Source organism: Mytilus californianus, unplaced genomic scaffold (assembly GCF_021869535.1).
Source record: "Mytilus californianus isolate M0D057914Y unplaced genomic scaffold, xbMytCali1.0.p SCAF_6, whole genome shotgun sequence".
Classification (NCBI taxonomy): Eukaryota; Metazoa; Mollusca; class Bivalvia; order Mytilida; family Mytilidae; genus Mytilus; species Mytilus californianus.
In genome coordinates this window covers 23,429,744-23,449,710 of record NW_026262712.1, presented here as the reverse complement: position 1 = coordinate 23,449,710, position 19,967 = coordinate 23,429,744, and the positions used below count along the sequence as shown (strand labels likewise).

At 31.9% G+C, this 19,967-nt stretch overlaps 1 protein-coding gene across 1 annotated transcript; it reads left to right on the top strand.

Moving 5' to 3' along the window:
• The first annotated feature begins 1,839 nt into the window (after positions 1-1,839).
• On the top strand, positions 1,840-18,850 carry LOC127705125 (uncharacterized). The gene is made up of 8 exons (XM_052209379.1): positions 1,840-2,024; positions 4,039-4,247; positions 5,818-7,068; positions 9,537-9,633; positions 12,201-12,337; positions 14,213-14,291; positions 15,614-15,679; positions 16,483-18,850. The coding sequence occupies exons 1-8, from the start codon at positions 1,939-1,941 to the stop codon at positions 16,535-16,537; spliced, it is 1,980 nt and encodes a 659-aa protein (XP_052065339.1). The 5' UTR covers positions 1,840-1,938; the 3' UTR covers positions 16,538-18,850.
• The last annotated feature ends 1,117 nt before the right edge of the window (positions 18,851-19,967 follow it).

Sequence of the window (19,967 nt, the reverse complement as noted above, 5' to 3'; positions counted from 1 at the left end):
AATTTAGCGCCAAAAAAAATAGGAATGGCATCTCCAGGATTTAAAAATCTAGATTTTCTATTTCTGGTTAAGAAATGAATGCATGGACCCCAATTTTTTATGGCCCTGTTATGGCCCCGCAACAAAGTTGTCAGGGCCATATAGTTTTACCCTTGTCCTTCATTCCGTTATTCTGTCATTCCGTCATTCCGCAACAAACCATTATACGCAATTATTTTCAAAATGCCTTCAGATATTGGGTTGATTTTTGTTATGTGAGTTAATCATGATGAGTTACAGATCAAGTGTAAGTTTTGTTCCGCTCTGCTAATTTTTACCGAAATTACGGGCTTTGGACTTTGATAAATTGTTAAAAATCACAGTTATACGGACTTTTTTTCTAAATGCCTTCAGATATTGGGCTGATTTTTGGTATGTGAGTTAGCCATGATGAGTTACAGATCAAGTTTAAGTTTCGTGCCGCTCTGCTAATTTTTGCCGAAATTAGGGACTTTGATCTTTGATAAATTGTTTAAAATCACAGTTATCCAGACTTTTTTTCTAAACGCCTTCAGATATTGGGCTGATTTTTGGTATGTGAGTTAACTATGATGAGTTATAGATCAAATTTAAGTTTCATTTTGCTCTGCTAATTTTTGCCATATTACGGGCTTTGGACTTTGATAAATTGTTGAAAATCACAGTTATACGGACTTTTTTTCTAAACGCCTTCAGATATTGCGCAGATTTTTGGTATGTGAGTTAACCATGATGAGTTACAGATCAAGTTTAAGTTTCGTTCTGCTCTGCAAATTTTTGCCAAAATTAGGGACTTTGATCTTTGATAAATTGTTGAAAATTATCCAGACTTTTTTTCTAAACGCCTTCAGATATTGGACTGATTTTTGTTATGTGAGTTAACCATGATGTGTTACAGATGGACTTTAAGTTTCGTTCCGCTATGCTGATTTTTGCTGAAATTACAGGTTTTGGACTTTGAAAATTGTTGAAAATCACAGTTATGCACTTTTTTCTATACGCCTTCAGATTTTGCGCTGATTTTTGATATGTGAGTCTACCATGATGAGTTACAGATCAAGTTTATGTTTCGTTCCGCTATGATGATTTTCATGTCGTTTCAACACATCTTGTTAGATCTGCAGTACATCCGCTTCCTGTTTGCTAATAGTTTGAAATTAAACTGCTCATTGATCAAGGAAATTTTTCATCAAACTAGTATTGGATTAGAGCTGGATCCTATCCATGCATGTTTGTGTCCACATGTGTTGTTGAAATTGCAGATTATTCAACTTTTTGAGAGAGGGCCATTCACGTCGTTCCGACACATCTAGTTTCTTTTGCAACCCACTTTATACCTTGAAGAATGTTAGATCAAAATTGTAAGAAAAAATTAACGATAAATAATTTTCTATATGCATTTGTATTAGCAAGAAAATTGTCTACAGCTTTTCATATTTTTCGATAATTGCATGATTTCACATAATTTTAACGCATTTAACCTTAATTGCAGGGACTGCCATAAAGACCAGACAATTATGGAACACTTTGTAAAAAACGGGTGAAAATATCTCTTTCTGTTCGAAAGTTGTTTTTTTTTTCGGAAAAGTATTGAAAAATGAATGAGTTTTTACATGAAACATGCAAATTTCAGACTAAATAGAAGTGAACATTTTGTTATTTCTGAAGTCATTAAAATTGTATCAACTTGAAGAACTTCTCCACTGCTTTAGGTAAAGCAGAAAGCTATGCAGATGTGCTTTACGTTTTTACGAATTCAATATCATTGCGTAAAAAAGTTGATGAAAGATTTATCTCCACCATTAAATTATTGCACAACATTTAGAGCAAAGATGTTTCTGAACAATATACAGTTATGTGTAATTCTTTTATTTCCTTTGACAGAATTTGAAGTTAACTTTACAACTACATCAGACCAGTATGGCATTAACAGAAAATCAGTATTGTGTAAAGTATCTGACTAAAGTGGTCAAATCACAGGAGAGAGAAATACAGTCAACAGAAAGGTACCTCACACCTAAGATATCTAAAATTTCCATATTGTAATGATTATTTAGTGTTAATGTAATTGAAATACTATTAAATTACAGGAGTAATCAATACTTAACTGATAGGTAATACTATACAATTATTGACTTTTGTTGAGGTTGATACAATGATTTATCAACTGAAATCAAAAGTCAGCAATTGTTTTATTATATAACTCTCTATCCTTCTCCAATTTTCTAGTATTTGCTCAAGATACTTTTAAAACTGCTCCCTGTTTTTATACTAAATATATCATCTGCTTTTTGCAGTTTCTAATTTTCATAAGTTGAAATATTCAATAAAGTTTACTAAAAAAAAAACACCAAAAACAAGAAGAAAAAGAAAAAAACGGTAATTTACATGACAATAAACCTACGTCATTGACTTGGAATATCTATATTTAGGTACACGGACACTGTTCCAAATCGTATATTAACCTCTCGTGATTTTTGCCGTGGTAAATATAATGTTTTATCAAAGAGGATTTCTTATGCTTTTAGCCAATGAGAAAACAGAAAATTTAAAGTCATATAATAATAACTGGAAATGTTTTTTCTCGATGGTGACAGGAGAGATAAATTTGGTCCGCAAAAAGGTGGTGTGAAAAGTTGTGTATAACCCTTATTTATGTATAATCTGCACACACTTTTTGCCACAAGAAATTAGGAAAAAAATTATTATGTAACTTGGTGAAAGTTCAGTAAATTTAATGTCGTATTTGGTTGTTTGCAGAATTTCCATGGAAAATCTTGTTTTCTTTCTCTTAAAAAAGTTAAGTAATGGTAATAAACCTCTCGTAATTTTTGCCGTGGTAAATGTAATGTTTTATCAAAGAGGATTTCTTATGCTTTTAGCCAATGAGAAAACAGAAAATTTAATGTCATATAATAATAACTGGAAATGTTTTTTCTCGATGGTGACAGGAGAGATAAATTTGGTCCGCAAAAAGGTGGTGTGAAAAGTTGTGTATAACCCTTATTTATGTATAATCTGCACACACTTTTTGCCACAAGAAATTAGGAAAAAAATTATTATGTAACTTGGTGAAAGTTCAGAAAATTTAATGTCGTATTTGGTTGTTTGCAGAATTTCCATGGAAAATCTTGTTTTCTTTCTCTTAAAAAAGTTAAATAATGGTAATAAATGAGACTATGAATAATAAACAAGCATTAAAATAAAATAAGTAAAAATCATCCAAAAAAATTATAATGCAAAAGTTGTGTTTATAATTTATTGGAAATTAAAAAGTTATTTGTAATTCAAGGATCCAGAAACTTTTTTGCACAGTTTCATTCATTTCATGGACTTCACAGTTGGGTTCATTTTTTTCAAACTGTCAAATTATTACCAGTCATGGCATAAACAAATGTCATATGAAATCTCCTTATTTTTTTTATTTTGTATCAACTGTTAACCAGCATTAACTACATGGAGTTTTTACTTTTTTATAAATGTTAAAGAATGATTTGTTTAAACACTTTTTAATATTGAAATGATTTTAAAATCACTTAGAGTAGAAATTCTTTAGGAATTGACAATGGTACTTTAATTTTGGAAAATGAAATAAAAAAACCATTAAAATATTTCTACCTGAAATACATATGCTGGGTGAATGAGTGAAGTGTTCTTATCACTGTCATTGGTCAATAGACTGGTATCACACTTTGTATTTGCATCTCCAGAAAAAAAAATTATTATAACAGTGCAGGAGGAAGTTTAATTTTCATATGTTCATGGTGTCTAAGTATTTTTTAAAGAAATTTGTAAATACTGTAAGTTGTCCTGCTCCATCTATGATTTTCAAATAAGATCTTAGATTATGATTATGACACAATACTTGAGATCAAAATTGTGGTAAATTTAAGATAAATGTTGTTTGATCAAAGTCAGCATTGTAAAGTAAAAATGGACAATGTTTGATCAGATAGGAAAATGTTTGATCAGATAATATTTTCTAATGCAATGTAGTTATATTTGACTTTTCTTATATAGAATGATTAACAGCCTGTTACATCTGGTTAGACAGCAAAATTTGATCATCAAAGGATCTGGTATGTTGACCTCTGACCTGGAAGGTGAATATCAACAGATCCAGAGCATGGCTGAAGGGAGGGAAGTGTCATTTGCTGATCAAACATTCACAGCTGGAAACCAGCCATTTTGTCTATCTGGTCTCCTAGACTTCAAAAGTTTGCCTTCAGGTAAAAAAATAATACACATGTATTAAAACGGATTTTATATGATAAAAATGTTTGATTGACAATATTCTTGAGACTGCTGTTTCATGTACCACATTTTCTTTTTCCATCAATAAACTTTATAAATTGTCATTTTTGGTCCTTTGTAGAACTCTCAGAAATCCTTCAGAAAATTATGAAAAACAGTTCTACATGTAACTGATAACCTAAATGTTTGATGAAAACATGATATGACATTGTCATTTTATTCAGCAAAACAGAAAATATTTTTAAAATATAAAAAAAATGTTGTAGATTGTTTCATTTTATTCAAAATCTGATAGATGTTTTGTGAATTTATGACAATTGAAAAGACATGAAATTTACAAATATTTTTCTCTAAGACTTTTCATATGATTTTAGAAACTTGATATGTACTTATAAGATAAAAGATAATAGAAGTACAACTTGAGCCTCTTTTAAAACAAATTCATTTATTTCAAGCTAACTTGAACACACCTGTGACATCTCGGGTCCGTGACTGAATTAAAGTACCTACGCCTTACTTTTAGCCTGATTTGTATTCGTATTGTCATCTGATAAAGTCATGCTGGTTTTAAGATGCACAGTTATCTCTGCTTTCAAAATCTTTCTGTTTAAACCCGTCCTTGTTTTTTTTACTACAACCTTAAACCACATGTGACTGGTAATAAGATCCGTCACTGCCAGGCTGGGAAACTAGGTAGGAAAATGCTCACATTAAATCTGTATCGATACAGTGTGTAAAATGCCCTCCTTTACACCATAACCCATGGTGGTGCTCCTTATAAAGGAGGCCGATACAGAAACATACATACATACATATACTACTGGTATCTGTATCAGATTCGACCTTGAACTTGTTAATCATGGTAATATTAATTATGTGGAAAACAAAAGGGCCTGGAATGGTGTAATTTTTAATCAACACCATTGTCCTATATTAGTTATATATAAAGTTGAATTCTTTGATTCGTCGTTTTTACGTCATGACGGCTAAAAAATTGGACCTCGTTAATTTAGTAGTATAGATAAGATAAAGTTTTATTTGACTGCACAAATTTATCAAATGTAATATTTGATTTTTTGGCGACATTGGCAATAATTATTTAAGTCCTGCACAAGACTGGTCAATGGATCATAAGTGCCTACAACATTATACACTTAAAAAAAGGTGACCCATTACTGCGGCACACATCTGTATGAACTTAATGACAGCAACAGAAAGCTTCTCTGAAGTATGCAAGAAATAATTATTACCAGTAGGTTTAATATATCATGTGTATATTGAAAATGATAATGGGGAAAATATTTTGCTTTATGCTTCAACCAAAATTGAAAGAAAACAAACAAAATTATTAAATATTGATATGTGAAAAACACCATACTCCACTAATCTAAAACATCTTTGGACATAATTTTTGAAAATATATTGTAATATTTATTAGCTTGGGAAGATCATACTAACAAAGGCTGTAAGGATTGTGGTTAATTTTGTGATTACATATATTTTGTAAAGAAAGGTAGTTTTAATGTTACACATGTTTTCTTCCAGAGTATATTATGGGATTAGAAAAAAGTACAGCATCTGAATCATTATTGTGCAATAAAGAGACTGGACATGTAAGTTCATTAAAACATTCGACGGAAACAGAAAGTGAAGGAAATTCCTACAGCTACAAGTCAACATCAACAGCTGGTCATACACCATTTCCAAATAAATCTCATCCTTCAAGGGAGACAACTGTGATATGTAACCAGACAAATGATGCAAACATTGCTCCAGTTGTGCCAGAGAGACTGGTTTCTTGTATAAAAAGTGCAGAAATAACTGCTTCTTCTACAACATGTTCTATTTTAACAGTAGAATCTAGTGTAGATAAACAAAATTTGAAATTAAGCAATCATATGCTTCAAAATGCTTTAAGATTAGAAAATAAATCATTAAATTTGGTAAAAAACAGTGATGTCTGTCATACCAGTCAGTCTCTTGATTCAACTTTTACTTTGGAGGAAAATAAATCAGATGAACAAAACTCTACTTTCACATTGATGGATACCAGTGACAAGGATCCAGAAATTATAGCAAGGACACCAGTTATTGCTGACAAATTTTCAAGGTCATTTAATTATGACCAAAATAACTCTAGTGTGCCAATTGTTGATACAAAACAGTTTGTAAATAATACTAGTACTAATGTACAAAGTAGTCTGTGTCAGAATACTGATAGTGCTATTAATATGATGCCACATGTTGCCGCTTTGAGTGTCTGTGATTCCACTGTCTCTGTAAGCAATCAATGCTGTCAGAAGTCTACAATGCTGTCTCCTAATAGTGTAAACATTTCACATTCAAATTCCAGTGTGACTGCTATACAATCTCAGAGTAATGGAATGATTGAACTGCAATCTCAGTATCAACCAGTGTGTGACAGTTCTGCTCTCCAGTCACAGAACAATATAACAGGAAGTACATGTGTGGTGCAATCTAATAACAATGCAAATGTTAGTTTACCAATATCAAACATTCAAGTCTCACAAGAGAGATGTAGTCTACAAAATAGGTCGCCTAGTCATCATTCTAGCTTAACCAATGCAATGAGAAAAACACCTGTTGCACCTGTCTTTTTATCTAGAACAAGTCAGTCAAATAGTATTAACACAGATACATTAGAATCAGCAGGTCATGAACCATCAGATTTGCAAGATGATGGATCCTCAAGCATGTCAAGTGATAGTAAAAGTCATGCTGTAAGATCAATAACATTTGGTGGTTTACCATGTACACCAGATTCTGTTCGGAAAGGTAAGTAATTTAAAACTTTATATGATTTACTAGCAGAGTGCACAATTTCAGGGGGATAATGAATAAATTTTAGTGTTTAAGTTTATATTTTCTTTCCAAAAATGTTTTGTGACAACAAATTTAAACAAATTATTTCTGTCAGGAAACACCTCTTCTTACATACCCTACGGTAAAAAAATATGGTCTGAATGGGTCAGAAGTTCAAGCTCCACTTATAACTTGTTTTTATACATGTTGATACCATATCAACAAAGTTTCCATCTATCATTATTCCAGTTGTCATTGACCTCTTTTTATGACAAAATTTCGGGGGGCATATTAATTTACCACTGTCTGTCCGTCCGTCCCTCCGGATTAGGATACATTGTTTGTCTGGCTATCTCCTCCTACAGTTCTGGAGGTACAACTTTAATATTTTGTAGGATGTTCATACACATAATGAAGGTGTGCATGGCAACAGGATTTTGATTTTTTTCAAATATTCTGAAAATGACAGTTAGTTGGACTTAGTCATTTTTTTGGTACTAGCTGCATAAAGAGATCATAGTTTGTCCTGCTATCTCCTCCTACAGTTTTGGAGATACAGCTTTAATATTTTGTAGGATGTTCAAACACATAATGGAGGTGTGCATGGCCACAGGATTTTGATTTTTTTTTTCAAATATTCTGAAAATGACAGGTATTGACAGGTAGTTGGACTTAGTCATTTTTTTGGTACTAGCTGCATAAAGAGATCATGGTTTGTCCGGCTATCTCCTCCTACAGTAATATCATCATACATAGTGTTAAATTTATAATTTCCTTTGGTCAGGCGGGGGCATCATTTGTGTCTTACAATTTCAAGTTGTATGCCAACATCACCGTTTGTCAAATCTAAAATATGTGGAACTATATTCATGCATATGGCAGAAAGGGGGGGGGGGGGGGGGGGGGGGGGGGGCATCGTCCATATCTAGTTTATGGTTCATTGATTTTCATAAAATCAGAGTTATATATTTATGATTAGAGATCTTCTGAGACAAAAATTAATTGGTAAACTTTACTACCGGTAATGTATCTATGACCTTAGTCTCTTTATATGTCTGCCTGGTTGTCTGTGAAAATTTCTCAGTATTACTTTGACATGTTTAACCTATGTGCAGTTATGAACCTATATTTCAGATCAATTTTTGTTGTTCATGTTGTTGCTGTTTCTGATTACAAAACATTTACGTAACTGCATTAGTGGTGCTACATGTATCTCAGATGATTAATCATATCTATCTTTATAAATAATCATAATAATGTTCTCAATAATTGAAATAATCAAATTAATACAAGATCGACAATGATTGATGAACACATTTGTACATGTATTGAACATGTTGAACCAAATGAAGGATAACTTATAGTTTATATTCTGGTCATATTTCATTTATGTTGTTTATATTACTGTGGATTCATTTATTTTCGTGGGTATCAATTTTCGTGGATGGAGGAAAACTTACACTTTTTTGGATATTTAATTTCATGGTTTTGCTGAATTCTGCATACAAGCCTATGGAAAATTTGTAATACGTTGAACTTTTAAATTTGTGGTTCCCCTGTTCCCACGAAATCCACGAAAATTGGTATCCAACGAAAAATAATGAATCCACAGTATCTTTGAACATTGAAAGATAATCTTATGTTAATAATTCAATTATTTTAAATTAGAAATGATTTCTTCTGAATGAGATACCTGCTTTTATCAGATTTAAGCTTGTTCACTGCAGTGGTCTGTCTTGTCAATACCTGCTTTTATCAGATTTAAGCTTGTACACTGCAGTGGTCTGTCTTGTCAATACCTGCATTTATCAGATTTAAGCTTGTTCACTGCAGTGGTCTGTCTTGTCAATACCTGCTTTTATCAGATTTAAGCTTGTTCACTGCAGTGGTCTGTCTTGTCAATACCTGCTTTTATCTGATTTAAGCTTGTTCACTGCAGTGGTCTGTCTTGTCAATACCTGCTTTTATCTGATTTAAGCTTGTTCACTGCAGTGGTCTGTCTTGTCAATACCTGCTTTTATCAGATTTAAGCTTGTTCACTGCAGTGGTCTGTCTTGTCAATACCTGCTTTTATCTGATTTAAGCTTGTTCACTGCAGTGTTCTGTTATGTCAATACCTTTTTTATTCCCTTTCAAAAGAGAGCAAAACAAAGAAAATCTCATAAAAACAAAGACATGAAGAATATGATGGAATATGAAAATTGTTAAAAATAATTGTATTTCTTTGACAGATCAGCTTTAGATTCGTTGATATACATTTTATACTGTACAAAATTTCAGTTAACCTTTCAAGGGTATATATTTTGATCATGTCACTCAGGGCTTATTGACAATCTTCTGGTTTTAATAACCCATCAATAATATATATGATTCGATGGTAGGAAGAAACTTTTTCTTGCTACTTCTTTCTGTTCTATTATATTTTTTCTTTATCATTATAGCACGTAGCTATGCAGAAGTTCTTCAGTCACCACAAGTAGTAAGGACTCCACTGAGAGAAATGAATAACAACACACCACTTAGTGAACAGAATCAGAGGTCAGTACTTACACTGGATTGGAAAACATTCACATATTTTGAAAAGAAAAGCTATCATATTGATTATTTTATAGACAAATATACATGATGCAGCTTGCTTCATAAAAGCATTAGCTTAAAGAGAATGTCAAAATGACAAAAATTATTTCATCCAGGGCCTCCAAAAACAATTTGAGCCAGACGGACATTTTTGCAATCCAATTTTTGTCACGCCTGCGACAAAAGTGGTAGAATGTGTGACAAATTTTACGACAATTAAGCAAAAATTTTATTTTCTTGAATATTTGTTTTTTAGCTCACCTGACCTGAAAGGTCAAGTGAGCTTTTCTCATCACTTGGCGTCCGTCGTCCGTCGTCCGTCGTCCGTAAACTTTTACAAAAATCTTCTCCTCTGAAACTACTGGGCCAAATTTAACCAAACTTGGCCACAATCATCATTGGGGTATCTAGTTTAAAAAATGTGTCCGGTGACCCGGCCAACCAACCAAGATGGCCACCATGGCTAAAAATAGAACATAGGGGAAAAATGTAGATTTTGGCTTATATCTCTGAAACCAAAGCATTTAGAGCAAATCTGACTGGGTAAAATTGTTTATCAGGTCAAGATCTATCTGCCCTGAAATTTTCAGATGAATCGGACAACCCATTGTTGGGTTGCTGCCCCTGAATTGGTAATTTTAAGGAAATTTTGCAGTTTTTGGTTATTATCTTGAACATTATTATAGATAGAGATAAACTGTAAACAGCAATAATGTTCAGCAAAGTAAGATCTACAAATAAGTCAACTTGACCAAAATGGTCATTTGACCCCTTAAGGAGTTATTGCCCTTTATAGTCAATTTTTAACCATTTTTCGTAAATTTTTGTAATCTTTTACAAAAATCTTCTCCTCTGAAACTACTAAGACAAATTTAACCAAACTTGTCCACAATCATCATTAGGGTATCTAGTTTAAAAAATGTGTCCGATGACCCCGCCCGCAAACCAAGATGGCAGACATGGCTAAAAAATAGTACATAGGGTAAAATGCAGTTTTTGGCTCATATCTCTGAAACCAAAGCATTAAGAGCAAATCTGATGGGGATAAAATTGTTCATTAGGTCAAGATCTATCTGCCCTGAAATTTTCAGACCAATCAGGCAACCCGTTGTTGGGTTGCTGCCCCTGAATTGGTAATTTTAAGGAAATTTTGCAGTTTTTGGTTATTATCTTGAACATTATTATAGATAGAGATAAACTGTAAACAGCAATAATGTTCAGCAAAGTAAGATCTACAAATAAGTCAAACTTGACCAAAATGGTCAGTTGACCCCTTAAGGAGTTATTGCCCTTTATAGTCAATTTTTAACCATTTTTCGTAATTTTTTGTAATTTTTTACAAAAATCTTCTCCTCTGAAACTACTAAGACAAATTTAACCAAACTTGTCCACAATCATCATTAGGGTATCTAGTTTAAAAAATGTGTCCGATGACCCAGCCCGCGAACCAAGATGGCCGACATGGCTAAAAAATAGTACATAGGGTAAAATGCAATTTTTGGCTCATATCTCTGAAACCAAAGCATTTAGAGCAAATCTGATGGGGATAAAATTGTTCATTAGGTCAAGATCTATCTGCCCTGAAAGTTTCAGACCAATCAGGCAACCCGTTGTTGGGATGCTGCCCCTGAATTGGTAATTTTAAGAAAATTTTGCAGCTTTTGGTTATTATCTTGAATATTTGTATAGATAGAGATAAACTGTTAACAGCAATAATGTACAGCAAAGTTAGATCTACAAATAAGGCAACATGACCAAAATTGTCAATTGACCCCTTAAGGAGTTATTGCCCTTTATAGTCATTTTTTTACAATTTTCATAAATTTTTTACAATTTTCATAAATTTTGTAAATTTTTGTAAATTTTTACAAAGTATTTCCCACTGTAACTACCGGGCCAAGTTCATTATAGATAGAGATAATAGTAAGGAGCAAGAATGTTCAGTAAAGTAAGATCTACAAACACATCACCATCACCAAAACACAATTTTGTCATGAATCCATCTGTGTCCTTTGTTTAATATGCACATAGACCAAGGTGAGCGACACAGGCTCTTTAGAGCCTCTAGTTTGGTTTTACAAAAGTCTACAAACAAGCCTAAAGAATGTATACTTTGTTGAACATTTAAAATTGTGGTTCACTTGTACCAACAAAATCCACGAAAATTGGTGTACCATGAATAGTAATGAATCTACAGTAGAAAAGATCATATAAAATTGATACTTTTCTCATTGAAAACAAAAGGTTACTACATTAATCAATCTTGACCAAAACATGAAAAAACCTAAAGGGCCTAAACAGAGCAGAAAAAAACCATCATAGGGCAACTTTGTTGGAGGGAGTTCCAAGTTTAGTTTTATCACACATTAGGTTCCTTTAAGTTTTGATTATTATTTATTTTGACAATACATGTACTGAATTTTAAGATTGATACGTGCAATAACAAAAAGAAAAAGTTCTGTGTCATCTTGTTTACAATATGAGTAAAAAGAGATTTGGGTATACATTGTATTTACATAAATTTACAGGCAAAGTCTAGGCAGTAAAATGATGATGAAGAAAGAGAATTTGTTTGAGGATAACAGTGAAGAGATCAAGAAAACATGTAAGAAACTGAACGAGCTTGGATTACCTTCTCTGATGGAAAGATGGCATACTGATCCCAGTAAGTATAAACATACAATTACTGATGGGGCATTTAAAGTTTATGGGAATCATTTTTTTCTAACCTTCCCATCATTTGATAAAGCGCTATAGCAAAGGGACAGAATAATGGTCTGAGTCCATTTGTTTATGTATTATGTCTCCTCCTTAAGCCCTAACTGAATTTTCAGACAATTGTCATTGATTGTCTCAGAATGCTAGACTTCAGGATGGTAATCCAGCAGCAAAGGCATCATTTCTATAGTTTTTTGTATAAAAGTTCCTACCTCAGAAGGTAGAAGAGCTGAATAATACATATCTGATATAAAGATGCCTCAGAGTCTGAAGATTTCTCATCTGGCAAAATTAATGTCGTTCTTGACCTCATTTTCATGGTTCAATGACTGCTTAAAAAAACTGTAATGTGTTTTCATCATATGATTTTTTTAAGTTACTATGAGTAATAAGACAATCTTATTTGGTATATAAAATCATTAAAATTAATCAGTCAGACAGGATCACCTCATCTTGATTTTATTTCATGATTCGGTGATCAATGTTAAGTGTTTGTGAGATACTATAAATTCTGGTAATAGGTCAAGTTAAATCAATTATAGGAAGGTAATATTTACATGTTTGTCAGACAGGCTTTTGTTTACCTTTTGGTGTTTTTATCCAATTTGCATCAAACAGAATGATTATACATGTATCCTATTTTATTGATTTAAGTGAGCTTGAGTCAGATTAATGTTTCAAGGTTGGTGATATGTCTTCTGTACCCTATTTTATTGATTTAAGTCAGCTTCAGTCAGATTAATGTTTCAAGGTTGGTGATATGTCTTCTGTACCCTATTTTATTGATTTAAGTCAGCTTGAGTCAGATTAATGTTTCAAGGTTGGTGATATGTCTTCTGTATCCTATTTTATTGATATAAGTGAGCTTGAGTCAGATTAATGTTTCAAGGTTGGTGATATGTCTTCCGACCCTATTTTATTGATTTAAGTCAGCTTGAGTCAGATTAATATTTCAAGGTTGGTGATATGTCTTCTGTACCCTATTTTATTGATTTAAGTCAGCTTGAGTCAGATTAATGTTTCAAGGTTGGTGATATGTCTTCTGTACCCTATTTTATTGATTTAAGTCAGCTTCAGTCAGATTAATGTTTCAAGGTTGGTGATATGTCTTCTGTACCCTATTTTATTGATTTAAGTCAGCTTCAGTCAGATTAATGTTTCAAGGTTGGTGATATGTCTTCTGTATCCTATTTTATTGATATAAGTGAGCTTGAGTCAGATTAATGTTTCAAGGTTGGTGATATGTCTTCTGTACCCTATTTTATTGATTTAAGTCAGCTTGAGTCAGATTAATATTTCAAGGTTGGTGATATGTCTTCTGTACCCTATTTTATTGATTTAAGTCAGCTTGAGTCAGATTAATGTTTCAAGGTTGGTGATATGTCTTCTGTACCCTATTTTATTGATTTAAGTCAGCTTGAGTCAGATTAATGTTTCAAGGTTGGTGATATGTCTTCTGTACCCTATTTTATTGATGTAAGTGAGCTTGAGTCAGATTAATGTTTCAAGGTTGGTGATATGTCTCCCTGTGGACTGTTACTTTATGAGTTAGTTTAACTAAAAAAAAAACCTGATGCACTGGTCAGTCTGGTAGGAAGCTGGGTATGACATTTTCATCCTGGCTAAGCATGTGAAATTTGCTTGTTGATGGTTAACAGTCATTGTCAATCAATCAATCAATAGTGTATAACTTATGTAGCTTTGAATGTGTTTCCTACCTTTAGCTTGTTGTCAGTTAATAGTCTTTTATCTTTTTTTATCACTTACATAATTTTTATTCATGGTTATAACAACTATTGTGATGACAACATTTCTATTTCAGGAAAACCAAGAAATCAACAAACACAACAGCCAAGCTACATGCAACCAACAAAAGCTGCAAGATATAGAACTAAAATAAAGTAAGTATTCATAGCATAACATTGATCAACACTTGACTATGGTATTAACTTAGTCAAGCAGACTAAGTATGCATTATGGGATTAAATTTGACCATTCTTGACATTACATTAAGCATAATGGATATCAGGTGATCAATACAACCTCCTTGGGGCCTCTATTTTTTTGGCAGAGGGGATAAGAACCAATACCTGCATGTATGTAATCCAAGAGAGTATTTGAGAAAAATAATTCAGTTTATTTAGTAGATTTTGGAGAATCAGAATTCAGGTCCCTTATACTGCCTTGACAGAAACAATTAACCAAGTGTCACAGATTTCTCGTACATATATTTTGTTTTAGTCTAAAAACATAGGAGATTTATGAAAACTTGCATCGCTGTTTGAGTTATTTATTTGTCCTCAAAAATTCTTTACCAATAGAAAAGCAATAAAAGAGCTGTTCCTTGTCTTGTTTTCTTTTTCACTTGTCTGTAATGATTTGTTGTTATGAATTGATACATCACAGTCTTTCTTTTCTATAAATGTAGGAGTTCAAAAATTACCATTCAATTAAATATTTGACATCATTAAAGGAAAACAGTGATAACAATCAGAATTTAAATAACATATTGAAAACTGTTAAATGTCAAAGCAATGTTCTTTTTCGTTATGTTAATACTTTCACATGCAGAGCTGTTATTTCATGAGAACAAGTAGTTGTCACATGAATATTTTCAGTACATAAAAGAATGTACAATGAACATTAGAAATACATGAAATACAGAAGTAATTATGTTATGGGATTCAAATAAAATTTCATTGTTATGCTAAGACATAGTTTTAAGAATATCTTTAAGCACCGGAAGCAATAACTGCTTCAAAGATGATTTATGACATTTCACATTTTGATTCCTGTGAAATCAATAAAATTTTCTTTGATGATTTAAATGATATGCCAATTGAATTCTATTCATCAATATATAACATGCTTGTATTATTAAATATTGGAAGAGAATTGTTCAACATATGTAGGCTTATCAAGTCTTCTAGAGTTAGACGTTAAATATTCACATGTTTTACAGATCTAGTGTGATGTTAAAAATTCTTGTGATGTATTTAGAATGCTGTCATTCTCTAATCAGATTTGAGCAAATAGTAACCATGGTAACAATGTTCAATAAAATGCATTATAAGAATTAATGAAACTGTCCAGGTTAAATAATCAAACTCCACCTGAAAATTAAAAAAATCCATTTTAACAGAGTATTGCAATTATTTGTGTTTCTGAACATGCCTAAGAGTTTTTTATGAGTGCTAACTAATACATTTATATTCTTTTCTAGACATATAAATAATGAAAATCTTGAACCCTCAAGAGTACCAACAGGCAACCAGTGCATTAAAAACAGGTAGGAAAAAGAAAAAAAAATATATTGAATTATAATTTAGTTGATGCATATTTTATCTAAATTTGACTCATTATCAAAGGCCATCAACATTTAACTTTGAAAAAAAAGATTTTATGTTATAATAGTATGGAGGACATTGTGACTATGCAGAATGAGCTTTGCTCATTGTTGAAGGCTGTACGGTGACCTATAGTTGTTAATTTCTGTGTCATTTGGTCTCTTGTCGAGAGTTGTCTCATTGGCAATCATACCACATCTTCTTATTTTTATATGATGAACAGTGGTTTATTATTTCTCAAAAAAAAGATTGGGATTTTGAAGAGGGGTGGAGTAGTTGTCACATCTTAATGTCTTTGGTTATTTGGAGGATTTGGGATTACTTTGAGATCTTTCTTAGTTTCTGTTAAATTTAAGTTCTCAGATTAAGAACTTGACATAATGTATAGATACCATCATACCAATTTATTGTTGAAGAGTGTTTATTGACCTCTAGATTTATATTGGTTCTTTGTATTTTGGGTTGCTGTCTCACTGATCCTTTACTGCACAGTCTATTTTTTAAAAGGTTACCTCATTTAAAAAATACACATCTTAAAAATACTGACAATATCTCTTACAATATTCAAATTCTATACAATATGTCAAGCTCTTATTCTGAGAATAAATTTAACAGAAACTATGAAAGATCTCCAATCAACCCCAAGTGGGGGTTAAACTGCACATACCTGTACAATTTGTATGCAATTTGTTGAATTTTTTAATTTACAATATGATAAAATTATTTTTTTCTCTCTATTTTTCAGGAATTTTAAAAGAAGTCAGTCAGTATCCAATGTAAAACCTGGTTGGCAGATATGATAGTGAACTCACATATATTTATTTGCATTAAACAGAAATGAACAAGATGCCAGATTTATTTCACAGTGGATATATAAATATTTCATTCATTTGAACAAAACAACTAAATGAAAGATAATATATAAGTAATTGTAGTCTTAAACCATACCACAGTTAATTTTGTTCTTTGGATTTTTCTACATAGAATTTGTGCAATGTTTTGATTACAAGAAAAACAGTGTATTAATCCCTTACAAAGGACCTTTGAGGTTCAAAACTTTTATGAACAAACATTTATGCATTTGTTTCATTAGCAATATTTTATGGATAGCTGCTTAGTGGAAGTTTACAACTGTTTCCTGTTGAGATATCTTTCAAAATCCCTCTTTAATTTTGAGCAACCACCAATGTAAATTATTAACTAGAAAACATTCTTATGTCTCAGAAAAAAAGGATAGATTATGTACTAGAAATTGTAGTCTTTTACCTATACCACAGTGGGTTTTCTAATTTCTTTTTTCTTTTTGTTCTAATTATTTTTCTGAATCATATTTGTGCAAAGTTTTCAATTACAAAATAAAAAATCTCTACCATGATATTGCAGTTTCAATAAATGATTGAAAATCTATATTTTTTTACACTAAGTTCTGTTCCATTTAATGTTTATTTTAGCTCTGTCAACCATTGTGTACAGTTTATGGACTCATTCTTTTAGAAAAGTATTTTAATTTTGCTAAGGATTTAAAAAAATATTTATGTGCATGAATTAGATTTCATTTTTGTAATGTGTTAAAATAATATATTACATTTTTTTCACTTCGTACTATTTTAAGGTATATACCGAGGATTTAAATAAAGCAAAAAATGAAAATTTATTTGAAACAAAATTGATATGATCATTATAGTTACTGTTTATTCAAAATTTTATGTGTTTAAAGGGTTTATTAATTACTGAGAATTTTCAATAAAGGACAATGATGCAAAATTTAATTAATACAGTTCATCTTCATATTGTACATTTAGTAGAATGTTACTGTCAAAAATAAACATGCAGGATTTAATTATTGGGATTTTTTACTCTCTGAAGCATTGCATGAATGTCAGAAATTACCAGTACTGTATGACAGAGGTAAAACTTTGTCAAAAATATAATAATATTTTTGTAAGTTGTAATTAACAGACTATAGTTATTCAAATGCCTGTAGAAATGTAAAGTAGAAAATAGAAATGCTATAATGATATATAATTTTCAATGTTCATTGAAAACTGTCAATACAAAATATGGCATTGAGATTGAATAACAGAAATCTTCTGAATTTGTAAATTATTTTATTGAAGGTTTGAACTTGTTTTAAATTTTATAATTATGTCTATGAAACTAGTTAACAGTAATTTTATCTGTTGAGGTATTTCTTTGAATGAACTGATGTATTCAAATAAAACAATTGTCATTGTCTCACATGTTAAAGACTATTGCATAAGATAAGACACAGGTAATGCATGAAAGAACATTCAATAAGATAGAGGCAAAAGATACCAAAGCAACATTAAAACTCATAAATCAAAAATTAACTGACAACGCCATGGCTGAAAAAGAAAACACCAACAGACAACAGTACACACAACACAACAAAGAAAGCTAAAGACTGAGCAACACGAACCCCACCAAAAACTGTGGGTGATCTCGGGTGCTCCGGAAGGGTAAGCAGATCCTTCTCCACATCAATAAATATCAATACAGTAAAAACTCTAATCTTTAGAATAACAACATTATAAATAACAAAAGCACAATTACAAACTAAACAATATTATACTATATCAAAGAATGCTAGCTGTTGCTGACAGCAACTTGCTTATAGGAAATTATGTCAGCTACGCTCTAATATATTATGCTGTACTTCAAAGAAGATTTCATACAGCAAGCTGTCCTGGAAAAAATAACAATACCGAACTCCAAGGAAAATTCAAAACGGAAAGTCCCTTATCAAATAGCAAAATGAAAACATCATTTTGTGCAACGGCCAGAACAAACTACTGGATCAATAAGTCTAGTTGGACAAAAAGACTGATTTGAGAGACAACCTGTAAAGCTTTAATAGTATTACTGTAAAAAGCTTGGTGTAACACATCACTTTTATTTATTTTCTTGCAGATGGTTCATATGCATGCTTTCACAAGAACTTTCTATATTTGTGAAATAATTTAGTATAAAAAGTTATTGTCCAATTTATGATGTAGATTTGTTTAGTAATGAAAATACGTATTAAAATCTGAGATGTTGCTGCAAATATAAAATGCTTTATATGTAATAATAAAAACAGAAGACATAGACAATCCTGATTTTGTTTATGGATGCCATATGCTCTGAAAATAGAAAATAAACACTTTTATAAATTTGGTGTGTCCAAGAGAGGCGAAGGATACCAAAGGGACATTCAAACTCATAAGTCGAAAATAAACTGACAACGCCATGGCTAAAAAGAAAAAGACAAACAGCAATAAACAAAACACAACATAGAAAACCAAAGACTGAGCAACACGAACCCCACCAAAAACGGGGTGATCTCAGGTGCTCCGGAAAGGTAAGCAGATCCTGCTCCACATGTGGCACCCATTGTGTTGCTCATGTTAGTACAAACCCGGTGATAAATCTTAATTCGATGGGTCACAATCGGGATAAAGGGGATGGGTGCTTTTCTAGATTTAACTTCATCAGGAATGCTCAAACACAAAAGTATTGAAAACCATTGATGTATGAGCACTTGAATACTTGAAAACCATTGATGTATGAGCACTTGAATAATTTAGAATCTATACAACCGAAAGGTACCTAATAGCCAAATTCAGCTTGAATCAACTTTACCTTACGAAATTGGAATACTAGTTTCTAAATTTATTAATGGAGAATTTAAGAAAAGTAAGCTATAAATCATGTCAGTACTGAAGTGCTAACCTGGTTAGCTCAAAATATCCTCAGAGACTAGCAGTCTACCGATAGCAGTATCTACCCAGTGCTAGAAATTGAAAATAAAACTTCATAAATTTTGTGCATCCATAGCACTTTTCTGGATTTATTTTCATCAGGAACCCAAAACCACAAATTTTGAAAACCTAGGATATTGAAGTACTTGAATTCTTGATGATAATATATCCCAAAATGACCTAAAAGTAATAACTAAATAAGCTACAGTCAACTTTGCCTGATGAGGTGGAACCTTTGTTTCTAAATAATTTGTAAAATTAATAATGGAGCATTACAGAAAAGTGTAATAATTCATGTCAGTATAGAGCTGAAGACACCCTCTTGGATTCCGTGGCGGATCCGGGGGTTGGACCCCCCTTTTTTGTGACGATCAATGCTTTTGAATGGGGACATATGATTGGAACCCCCCCTTTATCCTGGGCTGGATCCGCCTCTGAGGACTGACAGTCCCCCATCAGTGGTACGGAC

Coding starts and splice junctions, on each gene's coding strand:
- LOC127705125 (XM_052209379.1), top strand. CDS start 1,939: ATGGCATTAACAGAAAATCAGTATTGTGTAAAGTATCTGACTAAAGTG. Junction 4,248..5,817: donor CTTCAAAAGTTTGCCTTCAG/GTAAAAAAATAA, acceptor GTTTTCTTCCAG/AGTATATTATGGGATTAGAA. Junction 15,680..16,482: donor AACCAGTGCATTAAAAACAG/GTAGGAAAAAGA, acceptor TCTATTTTTCAG/GAATTTTAAAAGAAGTCAGT.